The 27,164-nt window shown below is 36.3% G+C and overlaps 1 protein-coding gene across 22 annotated transcripts in view; it reads left to right on the top strand.

Moving 5' to 3' along the window:
• ADGRL2 (adhesion G protein-coupled receptor L2) overlaps nucleotides 1-27,164 on the top strand; it is a 217,380-nt gene that overhangs the window by 170,198 nt on the left and 20,018 nt on the right. For 14 of the 22 annotated variants that reach the window (XM_037060988.1, XM_037060987.1, XM_037060998.1 and 11 more), the window contains 11 exons: nucleotides 2,912-3,205; nucleotides 3,753-3,856; nucleotides 4,716-4,901; nucleotides 5,787-5,825; nucleotides 8,619-8,802; nucleotides 17,882-18,007; nucleotides 18,187-18,392; nucleotides 19,432-19,605; nucleotides 20,734-20,943; nucleotides 21,869-22,089; nucleotides 23,387-23,453. In XM_037060988.1, coding sequence (XP_036916883.1) covers nucleotides 2,912-3,205; nucleotides 3,753-3,856; nucleotides 4,716-4,901; nucleotides 5,787-5,825; nucleotides 8,619-8,802; nucleotides 17,882-18,007; nucleotides 18,187-18,392; nucleotides 19,432-19,605; nucleotides 20,734-20,943; nucleotides 21,869-22,089; nucleotides 23,387-23,453 — 1,811 coding nt within the window. The remainder of the gene's footprint in view (nucleotides 1-2,911; nucleotides 3,206-3,752; nucleotides 3,857-4,715; nucleotides 4,902-5,786; nucleotides 5,826-8,618; nucleotides 8,803-17,881; nucleotides 18,008-18,186; nucleotides 18,393-19,431; nucleotides 19,606-20,733; nucleotides 20,944-21,868; nucleotides 22,090-23,386; nucleotides 23,454-27,164) is intronic. The other 8 variants (XM_037061000.1, XM_037060994.1, XM_037060999.1 and 5 more) reach the window with 1 other exon arrangement.

Here is a 27,164-nt window from a genome sequence, read left to right as displayed (position 1 = left end):
CAACCAAACCATTCTGTGTGTGTTTGTCACATCTTCATGGGTTCCTATGAAATATGTTAATTAGCACTTTATCAGCTCCATTTCTAGGTCTCTGCACTCAAATGGTAACAGTAGGTAAAATGCTGAAGCAGTTAATCTAGATGCTTGGTTGGGCATCCTGATCACTGGGATGCAGCTCTGTGTAGTAGGGTTTGGGTTTTAAATGGAATTCCTCTGTGAATTGCCTTGTTTTCTGTTACCGGTCATAGGTTATCCTGGAGTTTTGAACTTTTTGCCACATAAATTTCTGTATGAAGCTGTACAGTGTATTGCTCCCACACCTTATGCTATCCTTCCCACATCTTTTCTTCTCTTAGAGATTCACACAGAGCACCAGTGTCAGTTAAATGTTCGAGAGCAAGGGCAGATTGCTTTGTGGGGTGCAGTACTTTTCCAGAGTCTATGAAAATCTTAACCTAGGAAAGTAAGATCGTAGCATTTAAGAGTACAAGCAGGTGACCTTGAACAAATTGTGTAACCCTCTCTGTGACTCAGTTTCCTCATCTTTAAAAGAAAGATCACCATAATGCCTACTTTGTAAGGTTGTGGTATGGATTAAACAAAGTGAGCTGATGATCTTTGACTGCTGGTTAGCCTAGAGTCTGGTACATAAATGCTGAATAAGTGTAAGCTTTTAGCATTATCAGATGTCCTGTCTCCACCTATGGAAAGAAATATTAATCTTGAGAAATAGCTCTGTATTTCTAACTTCAACCTTACAAAAAATTGCTTTCCTTGAAGTTGCTACATTTTGGTCTTCCAAAAGCCCAGGAATGCTAGTTGTCCTCCAAAACAAATTAAAGTTTGCCACATAAAGCTTACTTCCATGTTTATTGTCACGATGTCCCGATATTTCAGTGATTTTCCTTTGAATATGTGTTGATTCCCTTTGAACTTAGTTTGTTAAAAGGTAAAAATGTATGAAGATCATCAAAAGCCACATGGAAATAGACTATAAAATATCATGAAATTGTACACATGTAATAGAGGTCATTTTATTACCTGCCTTCACACAGTCATTATGCATCCTTACTGATGCTTAACTAACAGATCACTAATTGTAGCACTGTTGATACATATTCAGTGATTAACTATGTCTTGATTAGTTCGGTGTCGAGGGAGACAGGATGGTTTAGCAATAAACCACTTTGCTCTGCCTTGTTCTCTTTTTGCTCCGATTCTCCACTCCCTTTCTAAATTGGATTCAGCAGCAGTCGTTTGACACTTCTGCAAAAGATTGTGATGCTTTTGACAAATGTTAATTGAGAAAGCACTGAAAGCCTGGCTGCATTGTAATCAAAAGAAAATTACAGAGGTTTAACAAGATGTCAGGCAAGGGCTTTCCGGGGAAAGATAGACGGGTTTGAATAGGTTTCTGCACCAGCTGGCTGGGCATGATGTTTGACTAATGTACATAGGCGTCTCTCATATGGTCAATAAATTGTGCCCTGGAAATAAAACATATGTTTAGGAAGTTTTTCTTGCTATAGAAGGAAAGAAGTAGAAAGCATATTTGGTAACAAGAAGTTTGTCACTACTAAAGGCCTAGAAACAAGTTTTTCTGATAAACTCAGCATACTCTCTCAATAGTAGCAGAATTATATAAACATCTATTTATGGACCAGAGCCTAAAATATGAAACATAGTAATAATATGAACTTGTTTTCTAATCGGTTTTAATGTTCTAGTTTGCTTCTTATGTATAGAGAAAGCCTAGAACAGTTAAATTTTACAAGATTACTTGAAACCATTATTTTTAATTTGCTGTACTCTTAATAATTTAAATTTAAGCCATCATATACATATATAAGATTTTAAGAGCCAGTAACTATAAATGTTGATAATATTTCAGAGTGATCACCTAATAGAGTTCAAATGATAGTATTAAAGTTTTACTGACAGATAAGGTTTGTTGTTTTTTAAACTAATTAAATGGTAATTAATGAAAGAGGCATAAGCTCCATTAATTTTTTAACCTACTGGATATAACAGTTTGAAAGTAATATCGGAAGTCAAAAAATAACCTTTAAAAACTTCCTTGTGAATTTCTACTTTTAAATGTGTAACTGTAGTCCTTTAACGTACTGTTAATGGTCGGTAAGAGAGTAGGGCTGATTTTGAATTAGGCATGATTTGATCTACCCTGTTGTCTTGACGAACGATTGCCTTACGACCTCTTACCAGAACCAGTTACCCTTTTCATACCTACGTTTCCAAAAGTGAAGAAGCTGAAGCCTCCACTGTGTTTCCTTCGTGTTGAAACAGCACAGGCACGCAGAGTTGCACCCTGCTCAGGTCTGACCAGGCGTGCTCAGAAATCTCTCACGCAAGAATGGCTGCTGGGTAGGAAGATGTCACAGATGTAACATCTTATTTTCCTGTAAGGTGTAGAATGGGTGACTTTTGAAGTGTTCTGTTGTCCTAGTTAGAGATAATTGTCAGACTGTTGTTGATACTTTGATTGTTTAGAGAGTATGAATTTATACAAGAAAATAATTTTTCTGTTATTTATTAGTGACAGTGCATTTGGTTTGTATGTTGAAACTTTATATAAAACTGTCCATTTCCTGTTAGATGATATATAATGAAATTACACTTAAACTATGTTATCAAGTGTCTTGTTGAGAAGGAAACCTAGCACAATTAGAGTCATACACTAAAATCTAAAAGAATGAAGCCTAAACTGCCTTTGCTTAGCTAATAGTATTAACAGGAATAATTGAAGAGGTTTATTTTTCCTCCCCACGACTGACGGTCTCAGTAACACTCGTTCTGTTGGTTTTGGAGAAGTTGGAAGGGTGGGGTTTTGTGTGTGCGTGCATGGGAACTTGAGTGTGTCTTTGAGATTAACATACTCATCTTTTTCCCATAGTGCCTACCACAGCTGTGACGGTAACTTCTCCAGCTGAGCAATTCCAAACCACTATGTCAACCCCAAGCACCACTTCACAGAAAGGCCCTGTGAGCACAACCGTAGCTGGATCGCAGGAAGGAAGCCGAGGGACCAGACCGCCTCCAGCAGTTCCTACAACCAAAATTCCTCCTGTAACAAACGTTTTTCCCCTGCCAGAGAGATTCTGCGAAGCGCTAGAAGCGAGGGGGATATGGTGGCCTCAGACACAAAGGGGAGTGATGGTTGAGCGACCGTGTCCCAAGGGAACAAGAGGTAGTTTCTGTGAAATACTACATACACATTTTAAATTTCACTTCGGTTAGGTTCTGAATTACGCTAACGTGATTTTACTAGCAGAAGGAGCTATTTATAATAGTGAACTTTATTCTTCTTGTTACTTGGTAAGCAGCTGTAGACAACTGAAAGGGTTTTAAATTGTAAAAATTACCTAAGGTCATGCCCTTAATTACCTCTCCCCCTTAAAGACCGGGGTCAGGCCTGAGATTTTTGCCCAGGGGCTCTAGGGGGTGTTCCTAACAGCTGTCTTGCTCATTGTAAGTATCATTTTGGATGAGTCCCAAGAAAATCAAGGGCTTTTTGTTGTTTGTTGTTTGTTGTAAATGACTGATATTTCTATGCTGTCTTTATATTTTCTGTTTATAATCTGCATTTCACCCTACTTTTTGTCCATTATTGTCAACTACTTCCATTAGTCTTTATTCAAAATTGAACACGCAGGGAAGGATCATCATAGCTGATTTCCTGAATGCATGTAGAAAGATGACTTCAATTTCACTGTTGTTTTCTACATCTGTTCTAGGAACTGCCTCGTATCTCTGCGTGGTTTCCACTGGAACATGGAACCCTAAGGGCCCTGATCTCAGCAACTGTACCTCACACTGGGTGAATCAGCTGGCTCAGAAGGTTGGTTGGAACCTTTTATGCTGATACACATTGGTGATGAAGGGCTTTAACTTCTAACATAAATAATTTAGCTCTGTATGTTAAAATCAGCTTCATTACTCTTTGTTAAGCATAAAAGTACAAAATTATGCATAGTTGTGTCTGTAAACTCTTTATTCAAAGTTACATATGTTTGGGGGCACGCTGTTTTTTTTTGTTAAGCTTTTTAACGAGTACATACTTGCTTAATTTCAATCATATTTAGTTAGCTCTGTTTCTTTTGATGTGTGTAAGACAAATAGTGCATTGGCCTAATACATCAAATATCATTATGTTTGCAACTGAATCCACAGAATGCAAGCAGATGTTTATATCACAGATGATTATGAGAGAATAAGTAAAATATTTACAGTGAAATATAAGTAAAGCATTAATATTACAGTGGAATGCAGTGACATTTTAGCTTCTCCTTTGTCAGCTACCTTTCTGAAGTGCAAGAAGTAGATGATAACCCTCAATACCATACTGATTACATTCTGATTTAAATTTCTGGATCATTGGAATAAATAACTAGATTTTTAAATGGCAGTTTAAAAATGGTTACAGTGAAATAAGAGAGCTATCTGAAAACCTTTACAAAGGATTTCTGGTTTTTCCCCCCTTTTGTTTCTTTTAAATTTCTGATTAAGAATTTCTTTTGTGTTGAGGCTATGAGAACCTTTAATCATTTGAAATGAAGAGAAAGTTATTTGTTTCAATTAGTTGCAGATTTTGACACATTTGCAAATACATTTCTCACCATAACAAAGATACTCAGGAGAACAAGAAGCCACAAACAGAATAAGAAATATTACTGAGATCATGTAAATTGGCATTTCAGATCAGAAGTGGAGAAAACGCCGCTAGTCTTGCCAATGAACTAGCTAAACATACCAAAGGGCCGGTGTTTGCTGGAGATGTGAGTTCTTCAGTGAGACTGATGGAGCAGTTGGTGGACATTCTTGACGCACAGCTGCAGGAACTGAGACCCAGTGAAAAGGATTCAGCTGGACGGAGTTATAACAAGGTAAGTAGGAATTTCCTGTTGTATTTAATTAGACATGTTGTACAGCAGCGCTGGAATAAACCATAGCAGTTGACTGTCAGACCTCTGGCCCCTCTGACATACACTTAGAGACAAAACTTCTCATTTGGTTTATGTCCCAAGAAAGAATTACAGTTGAGAAAGGAGCAATATGGCTTTAACCAGGGGGGAAAAAAGTTAATTACCTGAGGGTGATCTTAGCTGAGTGTGATCAGGCAGGTGGCAAACTTCACCTGCCTGTTTATGGTCAATAGTTTCACTTTAGAATGTATTCTCTGCACTTGGAGTCTCATTTTGGATGTATTATCTGCACTTGTGCAATACACATACTGTGTATAATAGTACATTCAATTCTTAGGTTTGCAGCACAGTTGGGACGCACATAGTAATGTAACATATAGTAACGTTACCCACTGAAATACTGTCTTTAGTGGCTGGTTTTGGGAGAAGGACAAATTTCCCTCTCTAGGATTATGGTGTATTAGTTTATTAATTTTTCATACTGTGACAAAAACTTGATAGCTTTGTTTTTAACCATACTGTGAGTGTTCAGGTGAGATTCATATGACTCCAAAATCTGTGGCTCATAGTTTTATAGGGAGAAAAGTAGGCATTTTTTCCCATTTGAGCACATGTTTTGTCCCCAGTTTTATCAATATACTTTGGATTAGAACACTTAGTAACAGACAGCTAAAAACTGTAGACAGAGAAAGTTGGCAGTCAGTGCAGGTCCACGCCAGTCCAGGAGACCAAATACCTAATACACTCTGAGTTCAGGAGCACCAGCTTGATTTTTGAGGATTTCTCCTTTCCTCATTTTCAACAGATAAAATCTAACCTCTGATTTTCTTTTCTTTCACTAAAAAGCTCCAAAAACGAGAGAAGACATGCAGGGCTTACCTTAAGGTATCTCTCCTGTGCTGTCACCCTGCTTTCTCCCTTCTTCAGCTCCCTGCCACGCTTTACCATCTTGCTGCATGATCCGATGTATTTCAGTCTTTGATAATTATATAATGTGCCCCATATCAGCTGTACAAATGTTGGCTTTTCACAGGTATATTGCACTCAGAATAAGCAAATAATTTTTGTAAATTTTTGTAATTTTTGCTGTTTTTCCATTCATCCAAATGTACAAGAATTTTAATGACGTATCCTCTGAATTGGGAAGTAATCATTATAGTCCGTTTGTTTTCTGTTGTTATCTCTGTGGATTAAAGAACGACTGGAGTAACACAGCTATGATATATTCTCGGCAGTTTATCATATCAAAGACTGTAGAGTCATAATGTATGTGCATGAAAAAGTCACTGCTTTCTTATCTGTTAAATAAAATAGGCTTTGTCCTGAAACTTTTCGGGGTCATGTCTAGTATCAGGTTGATATTAGAAAGGGTCGCAAGAAACGAAATATAAATAATGTGACAGTGCTATTGATGGGTGTTACATGTTGCCTTTTGTCAGGCTGATAAGAACAGAAACCCACTGTTTGGTTGAGAATCCCTGCCTGTTCCAGCCGTTTTTTTCCCCGTGTGTATCCAAGAGATAGGGAGTATTCTAAGTGAGGCCAGCAGAGGAATTACGCCATGCTGGTTCTGTGTGACAGGTCAAAATAATAACCACATTTCGCTTTGTTTCATTCTAAATTTTAAACGTTCTTTTTGGAGGATAGTGCCATGTCGCTAGTAAGTCAGACCTTGAACTAATTCATAACACATTGTGACAACAAAGTGGACGAACTTTGTGGTTGTAGAACAGAGGTTACTTGAAAGCTCCTGCTTCTCTAATACTGGCTGGCCAGGTCGAGAAACGAGGAATGGCGTCTCACTGGGCACTGATAGGCATCGTGGAATCTCAGAACTTTACAAAAAAAGATGGTGGGAAAGTCTCTGTAGGTAGTAATATTCTGAATGTCCCTTTTAGCCTTTATAATGGGGGCAAAGAACTGCTAAAGAATATACAATCTGTCATACTGAAACTTTCGGTCCCCCATCAATGTATTTATGAATGTGTGGAATGTAATCATTGGTATGTTGCCCAGGACATAGGTCTCAGTGGGAAAAGAATAGCTTTTTTTTCTTTGGCAGGGAGACAACTCCAGGAATATGATTAGGCTAATGATCATTTTGATCCCACTAGAAAAGTACAAATGGTAATAAATAAGGAGTGTTTCAAATTAATAAAGCCATGTCATCAGTGAGTTAGGTGTATACACAGTAAATTTCAGCATGACCTTAATTTCTGACCAGTGTCATTTTCAATATGTCACAAATGAGTTTCTCTGTGTTCAGATAAGACTAATAAAACTCCTTAAATTACAAATCAGAAGCTGACTTATACTATGCAAATAAAACGGTTTCCTGCTTTGTGACAGGATTCATTTGTAACTTAGATTAGAGGCGCTAGTCTGTATTTCTTGGTGACGAGTGAATCTGGCCTCAGCAGACCAGTTTCGGTTCCACTCTGGTTGATGGCTGCAGTGTTGGTGTGAGCATTTTGACTCTTCTCACTCCCATTAGGGAAAAAAAGCCTCTAACTCCACTTGGAAGTGTCTTCACCTGCCAGGAGGGTCGTGGTGGCTCACAAGGCAGACAGAAAGAGGATATTAAGATGGATTAAGCTAATTAATCTTACTCTGACAGTTGCCTCAAACAACCCCCCCCCTTTATTTTAATATTAGTACCACAAACTAGCAATTTTTTTTGTTCTTTGTACGATGTATGTTCTTTTTCCATGTGTGGTTACAAGTAGATCCAAACAATTTATATATGGGCTTAATGACACATTACAAGTAGGTAAATGGGATAGAATAAATAAATTTAGTGATTTTTAGTGATTTCAGCTCTTCAAGCCACAGCTAGAATAACCATCAGTGCACAAGCCTGCCTTCAGTTGCTTACTTGCCTGAGTTATGTATTTATTTAATGTTATTTTCCGCAGTAATAAACTAAACATATATATGTGTATATATGTATATGTATATTTACGACTTGGATGTTTATAAAGACTTTATTCTGCTTTTCTGTTTCCATCAAATTCTTAGTCTAGGCTTTAAATATTTTGAATAGTTTTCTTGATTCCTTTAAAAACAGATCATTATTATGAATTAAGTTACACTCTCAAGTGTTTAGTTTTTATCTGGACAGGGAACTGAAAGAGTGAAAACATTCTCAGATAATTCACACACTTTCAAATCATCTTGTTTTTTTTCTCCAATGGTAATAAGCAAATAGTGTTACAAAGCCAATTTTGGTTATTAAGTTTTGGTTCACATTCCAAAACACAATGTTTTAGTTTTCAAGCGTAACTATTAGGCTACTCCAGAGGCATCAGGGTTTTCCCTTGAGAACCTGAGTTTTGAGATTATAGGTGGGGGCAACTATGCGTGTAGGAGTAATACTTCAGGTTTAGATACCGCTTGTATTTTTCTTTCCAACAACTGAGATGATTAGATTAACACAAAAGCCGTCTTTTTACACTGACTCTTTATAATCGGATAGTAGCCTACTAATCTTTAGTCAGTCCTGTCTTGGAAATAGAGCTGTAACAAGCTGACCAGATAGTATGTTGTCTAAGTGTTCTTCCATCTTGAAATAAGAGTAAATCATCGTGACAGATGTTACAATTGTCACTAGTCAGTGATGGAAAATCACCTTGGTGCTAGAAGCATTCAGACCTAATGATGGTTTTTTCACGGATGCAGGCAATTGTTGACACAGTGGACAACCTTCTGAAACCTGAAGCTTTGGAATCATGGAAGCACATGAATTCTTCTGAGCAAGCACATACTGCAACTATGTTGCTGGATACGTTGGAAGAAGGAGCTTTTGTCCTGGCAGACAATCTGGTAGAACCAACCAGAGTCTCAATGCCCACAGAAAATATTGGTAAGTGAATCTGTTGTTAGGTTTCACTTTGATTTAGAAGGTAGATCATGTGTCCATTCTGAATCTGTTGAGTTCTTTCCCAGTGCCAAACTTCTTTTTTTTGTTGATTATTTTTACCTATTAGTAAGAGATGTCATTGATCACATTTCATAATGCAAAAGCCAAACTGTGCCCTATATCTTTGAAAAGTTGGTGTCATGTGATTTCTTTTTCCAACTGAAAAATCGTGAAGAGTACTTAAATGCCTGCATATGGATTGCTTAGCTAGTGAAAGTGCTCGCTATGGAGTTTTGGCAAATGCTTTTCCATTTGGTGTAATATGTTCCTAATGAATTTAAATTACTTTCTGGAATGTGTTCTCCCAGTCATATATTTTAGGCAAACAGAATTTGATCCAAATGTTTGTATTAAACACAGTTGCCTTCAGGTGGAAATGTAGTCAGTGCACTTACATCTTCCACGATGCAGAATACCCATGCTTCCTGTATTGTTGCAAAATGGCTGCCGATGGTTTTGAAGCATAATTTGGAATGGAAAGGCTGGCAACAAGAGGCAGGAATTAACTTGATGGCATTTAAAACAAGTACAGTAAACACAGTAAAATATATTAATTGAGGCTTTAGAATTATTGATTATTCAGTGAGTTTGAGCTTAGATGAAGTTTTGTAATATCCCTTAGTAATGTAAAAAAGTTTCCCAAGCGTAAATGTTTAAAAAACACACCAACCCCATAAGGGATCACAGACTACTCTCTTTTACCAACAAAGTATATATATCTGGAGCATCACAGGTTAAATGAGGTTTTGCTGTCTGAGATGCCATCTCGTTACCTGATTGTGTCTGCCTACATCATGGGACTTTATATTTTAAAATGTAGAAAAAGTGAGATATTTGGAAGAAGTGGACGCTAATAGATTATTGTACTTGTAATTAAAGTCACACTCTAACTTTCTTTAAATGAATGAATTTTTAGTGAGAAAGAAGCGTATTAAAATTGTGTTTTTATTTAGTGTGAGGTTTTGGAATGATTAAAAAAAACCTCAGTAACTTCACATTAAATGAAGTCAAAATAATTTGGCCTGTCACGATCTAGGAGAGCAGTCATAAGGGGAATAAATAATTGCCACCACCTTCGTCATACTGCAGAATGAACACAGCTTCCCCTTTCTGTCTAAAGCTTTTATTACCTTTAAAGTTAATTTGCTTAGTAGTCTAATGAAATGCCTAAATATACCTTAAACAAGTCTTCTCAGGTGTTCCAGTCACCTGCCTGCGAGGGTAACGGAGTGGGGGCGTGATCACCTTAGGAGGGTGATTCGCAGAAAGTACTATCCAAAGTGGCACGCCCTGACCTCGGTTTGTTTTCTAAGTCTTCAAAAGCTATTTTCGAAACAAAACAAAACAAAAAACTCCAAAAATCATAAAATGTCCTTCTCCTGCCCCTTCCAAGGGTGTAAGGAAAGATGACAGGCCGGGTTGATAATCCGCTCCCAGTAGCATCACGTGATGCAGAGCAGATTTTATTACGTGTTGTAGGTGCTGTATTCTCAGTTCGAGACAAGTCTGAGAACCTGAATGTCCCGGAATGTATTTTTCCCAATACTTGTGATTTTTTAGAGTGTTAAAGGATTATTCTTCATACTCTTTCTTCATTTTCAGTTAAGGAGAGAATATCATGGGTGGGATGTAGTACACATTTTTGACTTCTCAAAAGCAATTCCTTTAAATTACTATATGTATATATTGATTACACTTATCACTGAATGTCACTTTACACATTCTAATGTAGTTGTGTGTTTTTATTTCTAAGATATAAACAGTTTTGTGGCAAACATTATATATCACAGGTGGCAAACACAAGGCCCACAGGCCGAATCCGGCCCCTCCACCTTGTTTTATCTGGCCCGGTGGCAGCACGGACCTCCTCGCCCCTAGTTAAGGAGTAGTTACATGTATACAGGCCTGAAATGACATCTGGCCCTCAGAAAGCAACTGTGAGGCTGATGTGGCCCCCACTGAAAATGAGTTTGACACCCCTGTTATGCATGAGTTAGTATGAAGAATATATTGAACTTTTCCTTAAGACTTGTTTTCATTGTAGATGGAGGACTCACATGGCCCATGCATGACCCTCTTGTGGCCTCACTCCAGATCCTCTTACCTAAATGTAGGATGCGGTTGCAGTGTCTTTGGCTATAAAGATAATCTGATTTTTCTCCTTAGTGATTTCTCCTTGAATCCTGAATTTATTCTGTTTTATCCCTATGCATAACCTCGTAAAAATAGTATAATTATGTCTGGTATAGCTTTTAAAAATCACCTTTGGGATTTAATTTACAGACAATAAGCACAGCTGTTGTAAGCCTACAGTTTGATGAGTGTTGGCAAGTGCACACCCCTGTAACCGACATCATGGGCAGCGCCTCTGCCGCCTCGGGGGGGTTCTTCACGCCCTTCTGCAGTCAGTCTCCTCGCGCCCCCAAATCGGGCAGCCACGGGTCTATGTCCTGTCACTATGGTCTAGGTTTGCATTTTCTAGATCTGCAGTTGAGTGGAGAATCATATAATATGTACTCCCTTTTGCTTTTGCTTCTTTTACGCAGAGTAATGTTTCTGAGATTCATCCGTGGTGCTGCAGGCACAGGCTCCAGTAGTTCGTTCCTTTTTATGTCCTGATATTGTTCCATCACAAGGGGACGCGCCACTGTTTGTATATTTACTCGCTTGTCAGATATTTAGGTTGTTTCCACTTTTCGATTGTTATTAGACCACTCTTTGCCCTTGTCATTATACCATCTTATCCTTCAACAGCAGTGAGGGTTCCAGTTGTTCCACATTCTCACCAGGACTTAAGATTGTCTTCTCAAATATCCTTTTAATTGTAGCCTAGTGGTTTGAGGTGGCAGCTCATTTTGGTTTTAGTTTGCATTTGTATGATTGCCAAGTTACATTTTGTTGATAACTGTTCAACTTTACATGTGCTTATTGGCGTTTCTTATGTCTTTTTGTGAGGTGTCTCTTCATATGTTTCTCCTGTTTTTAATTGGATTGTCTTTTTTAGTAATAAATTATGAAGACTCTGTATGTATTACTGATATAAATCTTTTGTGTATATGTACTCTGAATATTTTCCCTCAGTATGTGACTTTAAAAAAAAAATGTTCTTAATGATATCTTGAGAGCAGCAGCAGTTTTTAATTTTGATAAAAAAGTGTTTTTTACCCAGCTTCAACATCTGTGCTAATCCTGTTTCACTTATTCTCACCATTGTATTATTTTAAAGTACATACTGACATCATATTATTACTATTAGTATAAAAACTTTAGTAAATATTCTATACTTTTTCAAAGGAAACACAATATCATTATCACACTTTAAAAATTAACAAAAATAACCCTGGCTGGTGTGGTTCAGTGGGTTGAGTGCCAGCCTGTGAACCAGAGGGTCTCCAGTTTGATTCCCAGTCAGGGCACATGCCTGGGTTGTGGGCCAGGTCCCCAGTTGGGAGCAGACAAGAGGCCACCACACATTGATGTTTCTCTCCTTTTTTTCCTCCCTTCCCCTGTCTCTAAAACTAAATAAAAAAATATTTTAAAAAGATAATTAAAATAGCTTCAAAAGATAACAAAAGTGTGCCTCAATTTACTTGATTTTTATAAATTTATTAATACTTAATTATTAAAATTTTAAAACTAGGGTACAAATAAATCATGGTATACGTTTGGTTGATATATTTCTTGAGTCTCTTTTAATTAAAAGCATTTTCTCCCTACAACTTAGTTTTTAAAACCTTTTCATTTTTGTTGGAAGCATTGAATGGATCATTTGTTCTCTAGTATAGCCTGCATTCTGGATTTTGCTTATTTCATACTCATAGTGCCATTTTACCATGATTGATATATACTGATAATTACTCATAGATCAGGAGTAAATCAGGTCAGGTTTAAGTCCCCGCTCCCCAAGAACTTTCTGTTACATAATATTCAAGAGGCACATGTTTGGTTGTCTGTGTTTGTGATCTTATGATTAATTAGGTACTTCCGGTATTATCAGCCTAATTCATCCATTATACAATTCTCTATCATTTATTTTCCCTATGGGCTTAGCAGCCAGCATGGTTGTATCCAACAATTTAAGCTCAGTTACCTTGCAGTAACAAAAACCCCAAAGTCACAGCAGCTCACAGCGATAAAGACTTGTGCTTCTTCCTGCTGTGTCGCCCTGGAGGCTGGGCTTCGGCTCTGTGGCTGTCATCTTCAGTGGGCTCCCTGCTGGATTCACCTGGGGCTCAGCTTGATGGAGTGTGGGGGGCTCCTGGCAGAAGCCATAGTTTTCCCGCATGCGCTCTTTCTTTTTGTCCCCTTTTCTCTCGTTGCAGCAAATGCTTTGTGATAAATTTAAAAAGTAGAAGGACAGAGGAATAATCTTGAAATTCTATGTACAGCTTTGGCTGCGAGTGAGGCCCTGGGTGGCTCTCCTATGAATCGGGTATATGAGGGGGGACCCAAAAAAACCCAGAATTTATTTATTAAAAATAGTGTATTTATTCTTACATGTTTAAACTTCAGTCACCTTCAAAATGCTCTTCGTTTGATGCAGGGCACCTATCCAGCCTTTTTTTCCACTGCTCAAAACAGTTTTTGAACTTGTTGATTTTGATGCCTTTTAGTGCTTCTGCAGGGTTTGTTTCCCCTCTTCCACACTGGCAAAACACTTCCCTTTAAGGACTCTTTTTATTCAGGGAAACAAACAAAAAAATAGTCACTCAGGACAAGATTAAGTGACCAGGGAAGGTGGGGCATGGGGGTCATGCCCCTTTTGGTCTAAAACTACCAAACACTCAGTGAGGTGTGGGCAGGTGTGCTTGTAAATCACCCATCATGAAATGGGCAAATGTATAGAAAGAGTCTTCAGAAAAATTCCCTAAAGCCGAACACAGCTTCTCATAACAATGCCAGCTGTTGGCATTGGAACCCTGATACAGATGGGTCCCTGGAACGTTCCCCTAGCAGAGGAAGCCTCTAAAACAAGGGGTCCCCCATTGTATTCCCTTTCAGGAAATTGACTGAACAAGACATGTATTATTTCAAGCACACAGAGATAGAGAGTGAGATAATGTATAAATCCCCTGGTGTCCTCCTTCCTGATCAGATCAACTAGGGAATAACTAGCATCCTTAAATTTTGTGTTAGTATTAATAAACATTTAATTAAAAATGTTTCTCTACAGGTAATGTACCTTTAACAACCACTTTTTACGTTTAAAGTTAACGATTCCGCACTACAAATGTAATTGTCTAATTACTCTCTACTCGTAGATCATCATCATCTCATGGTGATTTTTGTATGTATGCATAGCTCATTCACCTGATCTAAGAAGATTTTACAATTATTCACTTGTGCCCGAGATAGATATTTTAATGGCTTAAGCTTTTTGGCTGATACTAAAAGGAAAACTGCAGTGAATTTTGTTGTATATCTGCTTGTTCATGTATGTGCCTTCTAGACATACATGCACACATATACTTGGAAATAGAATGTTTAATAGAGCGTGCCCATCTTCAACTTTACTCAATACTGTGAAATCACTTTTAATATTGGTCTACCATTTTTTTAATTTATTTTTAAAGATTTTATTTATTTATCTTTAAAGGGGAAGGGAAGGGAAAGGGAGAGAAATATCAATGTATGGTTGCCTCTCATCTGTCCCCTGCTGGGAACTGGCCAGCAACCCAGGCATGTGCCCTGACTGGGAATCGAACCACCATCCTTAGGTTCACAGGCCCGCACTCGATCCACTGAGCTACAGCAGCCAGGGCAGTTTACCATTTTATATTCTCACCTGTAATGCCATTGGTCCCAGTCATTCTGTTTGCTAACACTTTTTTATTGACATAAAACATTGTCCTGTTAATGGCTTTGACTTGATCACAGTATTGTTTTAATTTGCAGTTCTTTGACTACTGAATGCGTTTATTGGGTATTTTAGTTTTCTCTCCTGTAAATTTGTTGTCTGCAACTTGTTCCTGTTTATCAGTTTCTCTGTGGTTAATGCATTCTGGACACTAATTATTTGATGATTACATACTGGTTACTTTGCTTTGTCACTTTGTTCATGGTGTCTTTTGTTTTACAAAATAATGAAGTACAATTTATGAGTCTTTTAGGGTTGTTGCTTCTGGTGTCTTATTTAAGAAGTATTTCCTTTTTGGTGTCCCACTCAAGAAAATTTTCTCCACTTTGCAGTTATATCAAGATCTTTTATAAGTCATTGAAAATGATACAACTTTGTAATTTTACAACTATGTCTTTTATACACCTGACATTTATTTTTGTTTATGATATGAAGGAACTAATTTGATTGTCTTTTTCATATGGACAGTCAGTTATTCAGTACTTGGAGTTGCACAAGCCATTCCTTCCCCCAGTGCTTTGTCATGGTATCTCGGTCATGTATCAAGTTTATGTGGACATGTTAAGTGGACATGTCATAGGTTGTTTTTGTTTTGTTTCAATAACATTATTATCTGGTGAGTTCTTTCAGTCTGCTTCTTGAGGAATTAATTGTCTTGGCTGCTTTGGGCATGTCTCCAACCCCCCATGTGAATTTAAAAATCAGCTTGTGGAGTTTATACTGAAAAAATCTAGTTGGAATTTTTATTAGAATTAGACTGTGAATTTATAGGTTAGTTAAAAAGAAGTGTCACAGATTTACTTGTTGTGTTCTCCCAAGTGAGACCATGATATAATCCTCCATTTGTTGGTAGGTCTTTTAATAAATTCCTGCATTTTTCCCTTTAATGTCTTGTACTTTTCTTTTATTAGGTTTACTCCTTGGTAACTTAGACTATTTGTGTTCATTGTAAATGAGATGAAATTTTACTAAATGTAATGACTTTAAAATTATATATTACAAAATTTTTAAAAATTACATATGCTAATTGTTTATTGCCTGGACTTACAGGGACACAGTTGATTTTGCTTATTGCAGTCCTGCTAAATTCTTTTACCTCTCATGTAGTCTTCCTCAAGATTACTATTGTTAATTACATTTTCTGCAAATAACAACAGTTTGCTTTTTCTTTGCAGTGTTTATAGCTTAGTTTTTCTGCATTAGCTGATATTTTAGTATAATGCTAACTAAAACCTGTGAACAGGGGTCATCCTGACTATAAAAGGAATGCTTCTAGAGTTTGTTTTTTTTACGACATTTTATTGTAAGTTTAGAAAGATAACCCTTATTTGATAACAAAAGCCTTGTCTGAGCAAGAATTTTATTTTTATTTGTGTTGTTTTGTAAACATTTCTTATATTGAATGAGTATTGAAATTTGTTGAATTCTTTCTGTTTTAATTTCTTAATTTGGTATATTACATTAATATATTTTCTAATGCATTAATTTCTGTAAGGCTTTTTGAATTAAACACAGTTGATTTAGAATTGTATAAATTTTTAAAATACTTTTGCGTCTATATATTTAATAGGTGTAACTTTTGAACTGTAATAAGTAAATAGTTGTTGAATGAAATTAACTCTTTGTACGTGTATATTGGAACATTTCATGGAGCTCAAAGGATTTTCCTATTTCGCCCTGCTCTGTCTCTTGTTTTAAGAATAATTACTTAGAGTGCATTTCAGTGAAAGGAAGACAGAGGTATATATTAGGTGTATAGTTGGTCACTCTTCTTTGCCCCTTTATCGTCTTCTACACACGGAACCTGATGTGAAGAGAGATAATTTACCTGCCCACCAGCTGGGTCTTTGTCAGCATAGACCAGTAAAATGAGTATCTCAGCCAGCTTCTGCAGCAGGTGGACTTGTAGGAGTTGTGTGACTCTCATCATAAACTTGTATTTTAGGTGCTTGGCACGTATTCTGATAGCTTAGAAAAATCTCCCAGTGTTACAATTTCATATTTACAGTGAAATCTGTATGTATTTTACAGAACAAAGTTGTAAAAGATAAAAATAAATACAATAGTACCCAAGAGAAACTCTGTAAAGGAATACACCACGCCCACTTTTGAAAAAGGAAAGGGAGTGGGTGGATTGATCAAGTGTATGGGCGTATACTTAGGCATTTGTCTGAGTATAGAAATCACTGTGCAAGGATGGGCATCATTAGGGTGAAATTCAGAGAAAATATGTGGACAGTATTGACTGAATTATTAAGAGTATGTGTTTCCCCTGATTGGCAAACTTTTACTGTGAAAGCCCAAATAGTGTATATTTTAGGCTTTCCAGCCCATGTTGTTTAAGTAACAAATGTTTAACTGTCATGGTGGCACCAAAACAGCCGTAAATGGTATGCAAATAAGTAAGCATATCTGTGTTCCAATAAAACATTACTTTAAAAAACAGGTGGCAGGTCAGATTTGGCACACGGGGCCTATTTTGCCCAACTTAAGTATGTAAAGATTGATGGTTACTAGTGAGAATTAATGGGGAGTTTTAATATCATGCCAGACATTTTCTCATAAATAAGTTGTGTTAGTCTTTATTACATGTAGAAATTAGAGAAAAATCGATTACTGTAAACTGACCTGTATAGCCTTATGAATTACAGTGTATCTTATACATACAAGTAGATGCATACATATATAAGGACATTCCAACTTATGCTTCAGGGTTCTGCCATTGACAAGTAAATGGCCATTGAAAAGTTATGTAATATAAAGAGCCAAAAAATCACTTTGAAGTATTTTTGTTTAATGATTTAAATGAAGCTTTGAGAGTTTTGTATTATGAATTCAAACAGTTTTTATGGTCATAGTCTAAAAGTCTGGAATAAGTTCATGACAAAAATATAAAAGTATAAAGAAAATGCTTATATAAACTATATGAAATATACACAAATGATTTTACTCTAAAATCATTTTTGCTTTAAAAAATTACTCTAAAATTTTTTTAGAGTAGTCAAGGCTTAAGAACTTCTTAGAGTAATTTAGTTTATATTTTGTTTAAATCTGACATTTTGTAAGTAGATAAAAAGAAACTGGTTTTTGTGCGATTGTCATTTGCTTTTTGTAGTTTAAAGAACGCTCTTTAATTCCTCCTCTGTATTCCTTTGCCTCATCCAGTTCTGGAAGTTGCCGTACTCAGTACAGAAGGACAGGTCCAAGACTTTAAGTTCCCTCTGGGCATCAAAGGAGCCGGCAGCTCAATCCAGCTCTCTGCAAACACCGTGAAACAGAACAGCAGGAATGGTAAAATGGAACCGTCTTTTAAAATGGATTTTTTTTCTTTTTGTTCTGTTAAACCTGTTAGTTCTAAAATGCTAAATAAAGATTCTATAAGGACTTTTTTCATTTTATTCCTATTTGAATGTATTTTTTAATTCATAAGCCTATTTCCTCTGGAGTCACTTGAGTTTTTACTTTCCTAGGACTTGCAAAGTTGGTGTTCATCATTTACCGGAGTCTGGGACAGTTCCTTAGTACAGAAAATGCAACCATAAAACTGGGTGCTGACTTTATTGGTCGTAATAGCACCATTGCAGTGAATTCCCACATCATTTCAGTTTCAATCAATAAGGAATCCAGCCGAGTATACTTGACAGATCCTGTGCTTTTTACCCTACCGCACATCGATGTAAGTTATGTCTGTTAACGAAGTAGAGGGAAGAAAGCAAAGCTGACATGCTGGGATGGGGAGAGAGGGAAGTGGGGGATAGCAGAGTGGAGGGAAAGGACCTTCCCATTTGAATTGCATATGAAGTACTAGGTCAGAGACACAAGTTTATTTAAGTCTGTGAACATAAAATTAAATGAGGTTCAGTGATTATTCGAGCTTAAGTGTATTCTTAATAAGAGCTAATAGAGTAATCAATAGGAAAATGTAAATGACTATAATTTGTTTTAGAATGAAAATTAACTCTTACCTTAGCAGCAGGATAGCCGAGTATTAACTGATAGGACTCTGTTATCGGCATGATCTGTTTTGGTTTTACTGATCACATTTGACATAATTGTCGACAAGCGCTCTGCCTTTAAAAATCGACGATTGAAGAGAGATGCCTTAGCATGCACATTGGTAGTTAAAGAATTATACTGTGTTGGAAGACTGTCTGCAAAACTTTTGACTGTTACGTGTAGAGTGAGTAAGTGCCCATAGGTAGCCAAGAGGATTTCCACTAATGGCAAAGAAAAATAAATTTGTGTGACTATTCTCTGTTTATATCTGCTGCAATGTATTCACTCTTTCATGAACCCTGACACTGCTAATGTGTCACTGAGAATAAAAATGAGCCCAGTACGGAAAATGGATTTTAAAACACTTGGTCCTTATAGGGTTTTCTTAGAACGAATTCATGGATCTAATGTTATTGGAAAAGGAAAAGAAATGATTCTAATGTTCAATCAGTAGTAAAATTATAAGATGGAAATTGTAATCGTGTAAAATGGGCCTTTGGTAATTTAGAGTACACTTTAGAATGTTTCGGATTATAAAGCCCCTTTTAAGTTAGATATCTGCCTTGTATAACATAGTCTACAGTTTTGCTGATGAAAAACTTTATAGTCCGAAACATGCAAAGTTTAATCTAAATTACTTTTTACTCGTATTAAAACAATTGCTATTGCCATCTTACAGTGTAAAATCCTAATTTTATCTTGTCATTTTTATTTCCCAGCCCGACAATTATTTCAATGCAAACTGCTCCTTCTGGAACTACTCGGAGAGAACTATGATGGGATATTGGTCTACCCAGGGCTGCAAGCTGGTCGACACTAATAAAACTCGTACAACCTGTGCCTGCAGCCACCTAACCAATTTTGCCATTCTCATGGCCCACAGGGAAATTGCAGTAAGTATTTGCACTTCTAATTAGTAGCAGAGAAAAACCTCAGAGATTCAAAACAGCTTGTGTGGTAATCCTTGTTTGGGTGCTAATCATAACTAAAAAGCAAACAAAGTAATGTAGCTTTCTAATTGTTTCTATACTGGCCATAAAACTTCGGAAGCTGTGGCACTATATTTATTGTTATTTCTCATATCATGTGCTTTACAGATTTGTTCTAAGATTTTCCTCCTTTGGGCAGGTCTTTGGCAGAGGTGGTTGGGGACTGAACAGCAATAAGTCATACTAAAGAGAGAAGGCTCTAAAATTTAATATGCCGTCCTCATCTTGAATGTTCAGATCTCATTTTATAACTTTTACTTTAAGTTTCCTCATCATATTGCACACTACAGGACTGCTGGTTTTGAAAGGTCAGAATAGCTTCTGGAATGTTCCTTAGCATTCTTTTTCATGATTAAGAAAATAAAATAAAGAACAATCTGACTGTGATCAGAGCGGAGGAGGAGGGAGAGGGATAATAGGGGCTAATGGGGGGCATCGAGGAACGTATATAAAGGACACATGAACCAAGCCAAAGGGGGTAGGTTTGAGAATGGGAGCTGGGGATGGGTGGGGAGAGGGGTGAAAATGGAGACAATTGTACTTGAATTGAATAACAATTAAAAAATGATAGCCAGAAGATAAAAAGTATTTTAGCAAGCACAGCATGAAAGCTCTCAGATCTGTTGTGTACTTGATTCTTAGTAGAGATAGTAAAACCTTGACTTTGACTTCTATGTTAACTTGGAAAATCATGTAACTACCAGTTATTTTTAATCATAACTATCCTTTATTTTATATATTTTCTATATGTTTATGTAGGTAATTATTTTAATCATTTTGAAATAAGTGAGCTCTCGAATTACTTTCTAGTAAAATCTTCAACTGTCATAAGTCATTCTCTGGATATAAAGGTTGATAATATTGAACTCCATTATATGATCAAAATTTCACTTTCAGTATTGAGCCCTGTTTGAGCACACATGAAAATTCAGAGTTTAGTATTATAAGATAAGCTATTGCATTTGAAAGCGCTCTCACCTTTAGTTCATGTAATGCAGGATTATTAATGTGCCTTATATCTTTTATTTTCAGTATAAAGATGGAGTTCACGAATTACTCCTTACAGTCATCACCTGGGTGGGAATTGTCATTTCCCTGGTTTGCCTGGCCATATGCATCTTCACCTTCTGCTTTTTCCGTGGTCTGCAGAGTGACCGTAATACTATTCACAAGAATCTTTGTATCAACCTTTTCATTGCTGAATTTATTTTTCTAATAGGCATTGATAAGACAAACTACATGGTAAGCACCCCTCAGTCAACTGACCTAGGATCTCTGAAAATTTTTATGACAAGTGTGAATCCATTTATGTGCTGATATTAGTATTTGACCTTGTAACAGTATAAATGACATGGCAATACTGAAAGATAATTTGTAATAAATTGAAAGCCCAGTTGTTAAGTAAAAGTATTATGGGTTAATTCATTTCTTATATTAAAGTATAGTTGCATTTTCCTTTTCCTGTTCTTAGTAAGACATGGAATTTGATTAGAAGAACATAGGGAATACTGAGATGGAAAGATCCTGTTTTTACAGTTTTAATTTTCTCATGTAGTTATTCGGACCAGTGGCCATTTCTTTGTATTCCGAGCACTTAATTCATCATGAGGTTTCAGTGTTAGAAACAGAACTTAATAATTAGTCAATTTTTCACCCCATTTACATCTGCATTGGGTTACATTTAGAGTGCTCCACATATGACAGGAAATGATGTTAGGTAATTAGAGCCAGGGGTATTTGTCATTAAAGAAAATTTTTAAAATTCTGGTACAGAAAAGGTGGAAGTAATAAATTTGGAAACAGCTGTTCTAAAAAAACTTATGAAATAGATCAGCTAAAAGTAGAATATTCTAATAGATAATTGGAGAAGAGAAATTAAGATGTTTTCTTATTTCTTGATTTTTTAAAATTTCACTATAAATAGTAATGTCTTATAGTGATGAAATCTCTAGCACACCTGGCATTATACTGCAAGCAATAAATTCCTCAAGTTTGGCCATGTCTGTAACCCATTTCCATTTTTTAAAAATACTTTCATGAAGTAGTATTTGAATAATGATGTATTTTGAAGACTGTAGTGACCACTATCAGAGACTGTTTCACAGTTTTGGAGTGGGTTGTGTAGTCACGGGTTCTCCTTTGTGTTTTTTCTTCTTTTGCTTTGTAGATTGCGTGCCCAATATTTGCAGGACTTCTACACTTTTTCTTTTTGGCTGCTTTTGCTTGGATGTGCTTAGAAGGTGTGCAGCTCTATCTGATGTTAGTTGAAGTTTTTGAAAGTGAATATTCAAGGAAGAAATATTACTATGTTGCTGGTTACTTGTTTCCTGCCACAGTGGTTGGAGTTTCAGCTGCTATTGACTATAAAAGCTATGGAACAGAAAAAGCGTAAGTAATTGCAAGCGACCTGAGTGTTTTTCAAGTGAATCATTTTTTAAAGCCTGTTAGCTGTCAGTGAGGTTCCCTGACAGACTAAAATAAAATAGCCTCTGAAAGCTTTATTGGTAAGAGAATGGGCATGCCGTGCACAAATTACAATCAAGTCTTTTGTAATTTTCTAGGTTCAGAGGATTTGTACTCTGGCGAGGCAGATACTAAATTACGGACTTTCTTTTTAACACAAAAGATTGACCTGAAACAAATTGAAAAAGTAAATAACTTTTTGGCCTTAGAAAGATATTAAGTAAAAATGCTTCTGAACTTAAAGCATCTGACAGGTTTAACTACTCAGTTTTAAGTTAATGCTTCATTAGCTGTCTTTGTGCAGCTGGCCCTCTCCCCAGCTCTCACTCTGAATTGCGAGAGTCGCACATTCCTTCCCATATGTTTTGCTTTGATAATATTTTATCAGGCAGTTTGAAAGGATTAAAATAAGTACTGTCTTTCATTTATTTTAAAAAACCCAGATATTTATGGAACGTGACAGAAGGTACCCGTAGCCATGTTTCTAAGGATTTTGTTTGCTAGAGGCATGAATTTGCTTTCCAATTCTGTTTATTTTTTTTTCCTTTGATAAAATTAGTCATATAAAGATTCTTTGGACTAAAGAAAGCTTTTGGACTGTACAGATGATGAAAGACAAATAAAAGAAATTCAGTGGGGATTCAGTGTTATATGAAAAATGAACCACTAAGTAAAATCTGTCTTAATAAGTTTATGCATCATTTGCTCTAATACTGTATGAGTCTATGCTTTATTTTTTCCTAGTACTTATCCATTACTATTGAAGTATTATATTTATACTATACAGTTTTGCAACAAACATAATGTAAACTCTTTTTGTCCTAATGTTTCTTAAGGCTAAAAATGTTAACACATATAGAATTGAAAAACAAAAATTGAATATAAACTTTAAAATGATGAGACATTTTGGAGTATTGAATTTCAAGTTTTTCTTAGTAAAGTCAGAGGTCTCGAGGATTGGATGTGGTGGGGTTTATTATTCCCTCATAAAAGCCTAAGTATGTCTTTATCAAATTAAAACCTAAAATGAAAACCAGTAGGCTGAAGTAGTTAAATTACTACTTGTTAAGTCAGAGCCAACCAAGAATTAATGAAATTGATAAGTGAATTTTCAAAGGCAAATATAAAGATGGTTTTGTTAGATTTTTAAATGGTTACTTTCATTGTGATGTTGAAGATCCACGGAAGCCACTTAATACATATTCTTTTCTCTTCATGATAGTTGCTGGCTTCGTGTTGATAACTATTTTATATGGAGTTTCATCGGGCCTGTTACCTTCATTATTCTGGTAAGCAGACTCTATTTTCCTTTCACTTTCAGCCTGCCGCTTTAGCAGTGCTTTTAAAAAGGGAATAATTTGTTTTATTGTCAGTTTATCTGTGATGTAAAGATTATAAACACATCTAGTTTATGGGGTAAAATTATGTAGTGTGTTTTAAATATTATGCCATTATTTAGAGTTTATACACTTAACTAATATAGTAATGTGTTTGAAAATCCCTTCTCCTCTAAAAAGTACTTATCTTCATTTCTACTTTTTATAAATATGTCATATCATAATCTTCAAAAATCTATTCCATGTTAAAAATCTAAGCCATGTTAAGATTGCATGATTTGAAACTAATTTGATAATTGGAAAGGAATATTGATATTTATAGCACATACTGTTTTTGACTAGTGGAGTTTTTTGCTGAGAGTTTTAATTCAGGAAGCTGTGTCTTCCCAATCTATAATATTAGTCATGTACCAAGCCTGTATGGTATTTATAAATTGAATGTTTTATGGAAGTGAAAGAACATTAGCTTAATATTTGTGTCTTAATTTACACACAGTAATTTAGTGCTTTTAAATAAATGCCCATGCCTAAATTCTTTTAGGGTAGTTTTTTTTTTTAATTTTTCAATTACATTTTACATTTAGTATTATTTTGTATTAGTTTCAGAGAACAGACTGTTGGTTGCCAGAGGGGTGGGGCTTTGGGGGTGAAAAAGGTTAAGAGATTAAGAAGAACAAATGGGTGGTTACGAAAGTCACAGGCGTGTAAAGTGCAGCAAAGGGAATGTAGTCAGTGTATTGTGATAAATAGGAACAGTGCCAAGTGGGTGCTTGAAATATCAGGTGGACAACATTGTAAAGGATGAGATGTCAGAAAGATATTGGAAAATCAGATTAATAAATGAAAAATAAATCAATTTTATTTTATTGTTTTAAGATTTTATTTACTTATCTTTAGAGGGGACGTGAAGGAGAGAATATCAATGTGTGATTGCCTCTCATGTGTCCCCTACTGGGGACCTGGCCTGCAACCCAGGCATGTGCCCTGACTGGGAATCGAACCGTGATACTCTGGTTCTCAGTCCCACGCTCAGCCTACTGAGCTACACCAGCTAGGGCCCACGATTAAGTTTTTAGAAGTAGGTTTTATTGACCATTACAAGATTGTAAAAGAAACATAAGTTTAAATATTGCCTACATCTTTTTATTACTACGTAAGCATTCTGTTTTCTTTAATGAGCCTATTAAGATATTTCTTTGGTTAACTAGTGTTTCATAAAATTGGGAAAAAGTTTAGTACTTCAAAGAAATTTGAAGCAACTTTGTACATATTCATTTGTCATTAAAATGAATTTTTTACATACTTACACCAAACAAAAAGAAAATTTGAGATGAATGCCAGTATGATGAGTTCAACTACTAAAACATTCTCAGATGTTCCTAGGAAAACTGATTTCTTATCAAAATTATTCAATACAGAAAATTGTCCCAATTTTTTTCTCAGTTTACGTAAATTTAACACAGCCAAAGTCCATCTTGAATTATAAGACAAAAAGCTAACATGAAAGGGTTTGACCCTTAAAGACTCAGGATTCTTTTTTTTGCCCCTCATCCCTTGGCCAAACATATTGATAGTTTGCAAATTGTAAAGACTTTTGTAGGGATATTTGGTCTATAAAAGTATTCTGTGTTCTTTTGTACTGCAGTTTGGTTTACTTTCTGTCTCTAAAGATAAATACTGGCTTTGAGTATTTCACGTAGTGAAAGGAGTTAATGTTCACATATACTGGATTTCCAGTAAGGAAGAGATAAAGGACGCTTTATTATATTACCCATTTGCAGTGTCATTATTATCCTCCACCAAGTCATTTCAGTTGAGATGTGAAGGGCTGTTGGGAACAGTGTCCCCAGCTTAAAACAAAACAAAACAGCAGGTAGCGGTCACAGTAAAGATCCCGAGAGTAATTCTTCCCTTGCAATTGTTTTGCCCTCTGATTGTCCTAGCACAGAGACAAAGAGTGGGATGGAGCGTAAAACAGTATCTTTCATGTAACCTAAATTGAGCTATGACATAATTGTAGAATCCGTGTTTGTTAAATACTGTTCTTTTGGGAATACAGAACACTTAAAAGTCAGTTCAGACACAAATCTTAATAATATAAATTAGATAGTATAATACACTTTTAAGGAGTACTGTTGTAACATGTTTTGCATTTCCAGCTTTTCTGAATTGAAACCATGTAACTTAGTAGTATTAAATCAGTATACCTCTTTAATAATGTCCTATGAAGAAAAATAACATGCTATGGAAGATAAAACCTCCTACTTCATATTTCTTTTGAATGTCTGGCCTACGGGCCACTAGAGTTATTATATCTATGAGAAAAGTGCTTGTAAGTAATGAGCAGTGGGAAACCATTAGTATGCCTGAAATGGTTTAATGAAAGCTTGGATCATGACACCTCAGAAGCTATTCTTATCATTTGGACAGCTCCATCTGCATCGTTAATAATTAATTCAGTTCAGAAAGAGTTCAGCTCACACACTCATTTGGAAGTCTTCTTCAGAGAACACCTCTCTGGCTGCTAGTCCCTGGGAGAAATCGGTTTCTGCTTGGCTTACAGCAAAGATTTGGAGATACAAGTGCAGTTTCACAGTTGCATTTGCCAGGTAGCAAAAGCTCTGGGGAGGACAAAGGGTCAGAACACGTGCGGTTCAGTTAGGTTACTTCAGAGTGGTGTTTCTGTTCCTCTGTCTTACCATATCCGTGTCAGCCCTGCAAGCCGTGGGATGAATTTTAAGCTGCTAAGCTCAGGCGGATGTGATTCAATTGAGCAGGTTGATGACTGTTACACAAACTGTGCATTCCTGCATCTGTGGAACCTCTGTTTTTAAATATCTCGTGTCATCGATACGGGGGATGAATAGCTATGCTCTACCATTAAGCAGCAATGAATTTTATCAGTGAATTATACTGGAAGATCATTTAAACAATAATTTATGAAATTGTTATTTGGGGATAGGTAAAAGAGCATTATTTGTCATTGAAGAGAAAGACACCCCCCCCCCATTTGGTGACTTACTCTTTCTCAGCTAAATAGGGCAATATTTTTCCTTTGAATTTGCTGTCACTCTTTCCCAAAGAGTTCTGTTGAGATGTGTATGTAGCTGTTTATCTGTGTGCAATGCAAACACGAGCACTCACACAAAGCAAGTTAGAATCTGATTAATTCCTGGATGAGTTGCCTCATCTCTGAGATTAATTACCAGTATGGGCACTTAGGCTGGTGAGGCGACACACAGCACGTAACACAATCCTGTAACCCTGTATTACTGGGGGCTTCTCTATGAATGATTGAACGATGACATGTACTTACCAGGCTTAGACACATCTTTGGGTGCGTAGTTATAACCCTATCTTTTTCATTTCTCACTGATATGTAATAGCTTTCAACCTATCCCAAAATACTGTATTTAAACTCAGTAGCATTTGTGTTGGAAAGAAAAAGCGAATAATGAGAGTGCAAAGGGGCTGCGTCGGAACTGAAGGGAGAAGAGCTGCTCTTGGACAGGGGAGGCGTGCTTCTCTCGTCGCCTTTCTTTCCACTGAGAAATAGGAAGAGTCTGTGATGGATGGTTGTGATTGATTCTTTAAATGCATACCAAAGGCAGGAAAATAAATTGGAAGAAATAAAAGTGAGACACAAGAAATCCCCTTAACAGC

Source organism: Sturnira hondurensis, unplaced genomic scaffold (assembly GCF_014824575.4).
Source record: "Sturnira hondurensis isolate 20B ecotype Veracruz unplaced genomic scaffold, ASM1482457v3 Scaffold0013063, whole genome shotgun sequence".
Lineage (NCBI taxonomy): Eukaryota > Metazoa > Chordata > Mammalia > Chiroptera > Phyllostomidae > Sturnira > Sturnira hondurensis.
The sequence above is the reverse complement of the archived record's forward strand: the minus strand, read 5'-3'. Positions and strand labels throughout refer to the sequence as shown.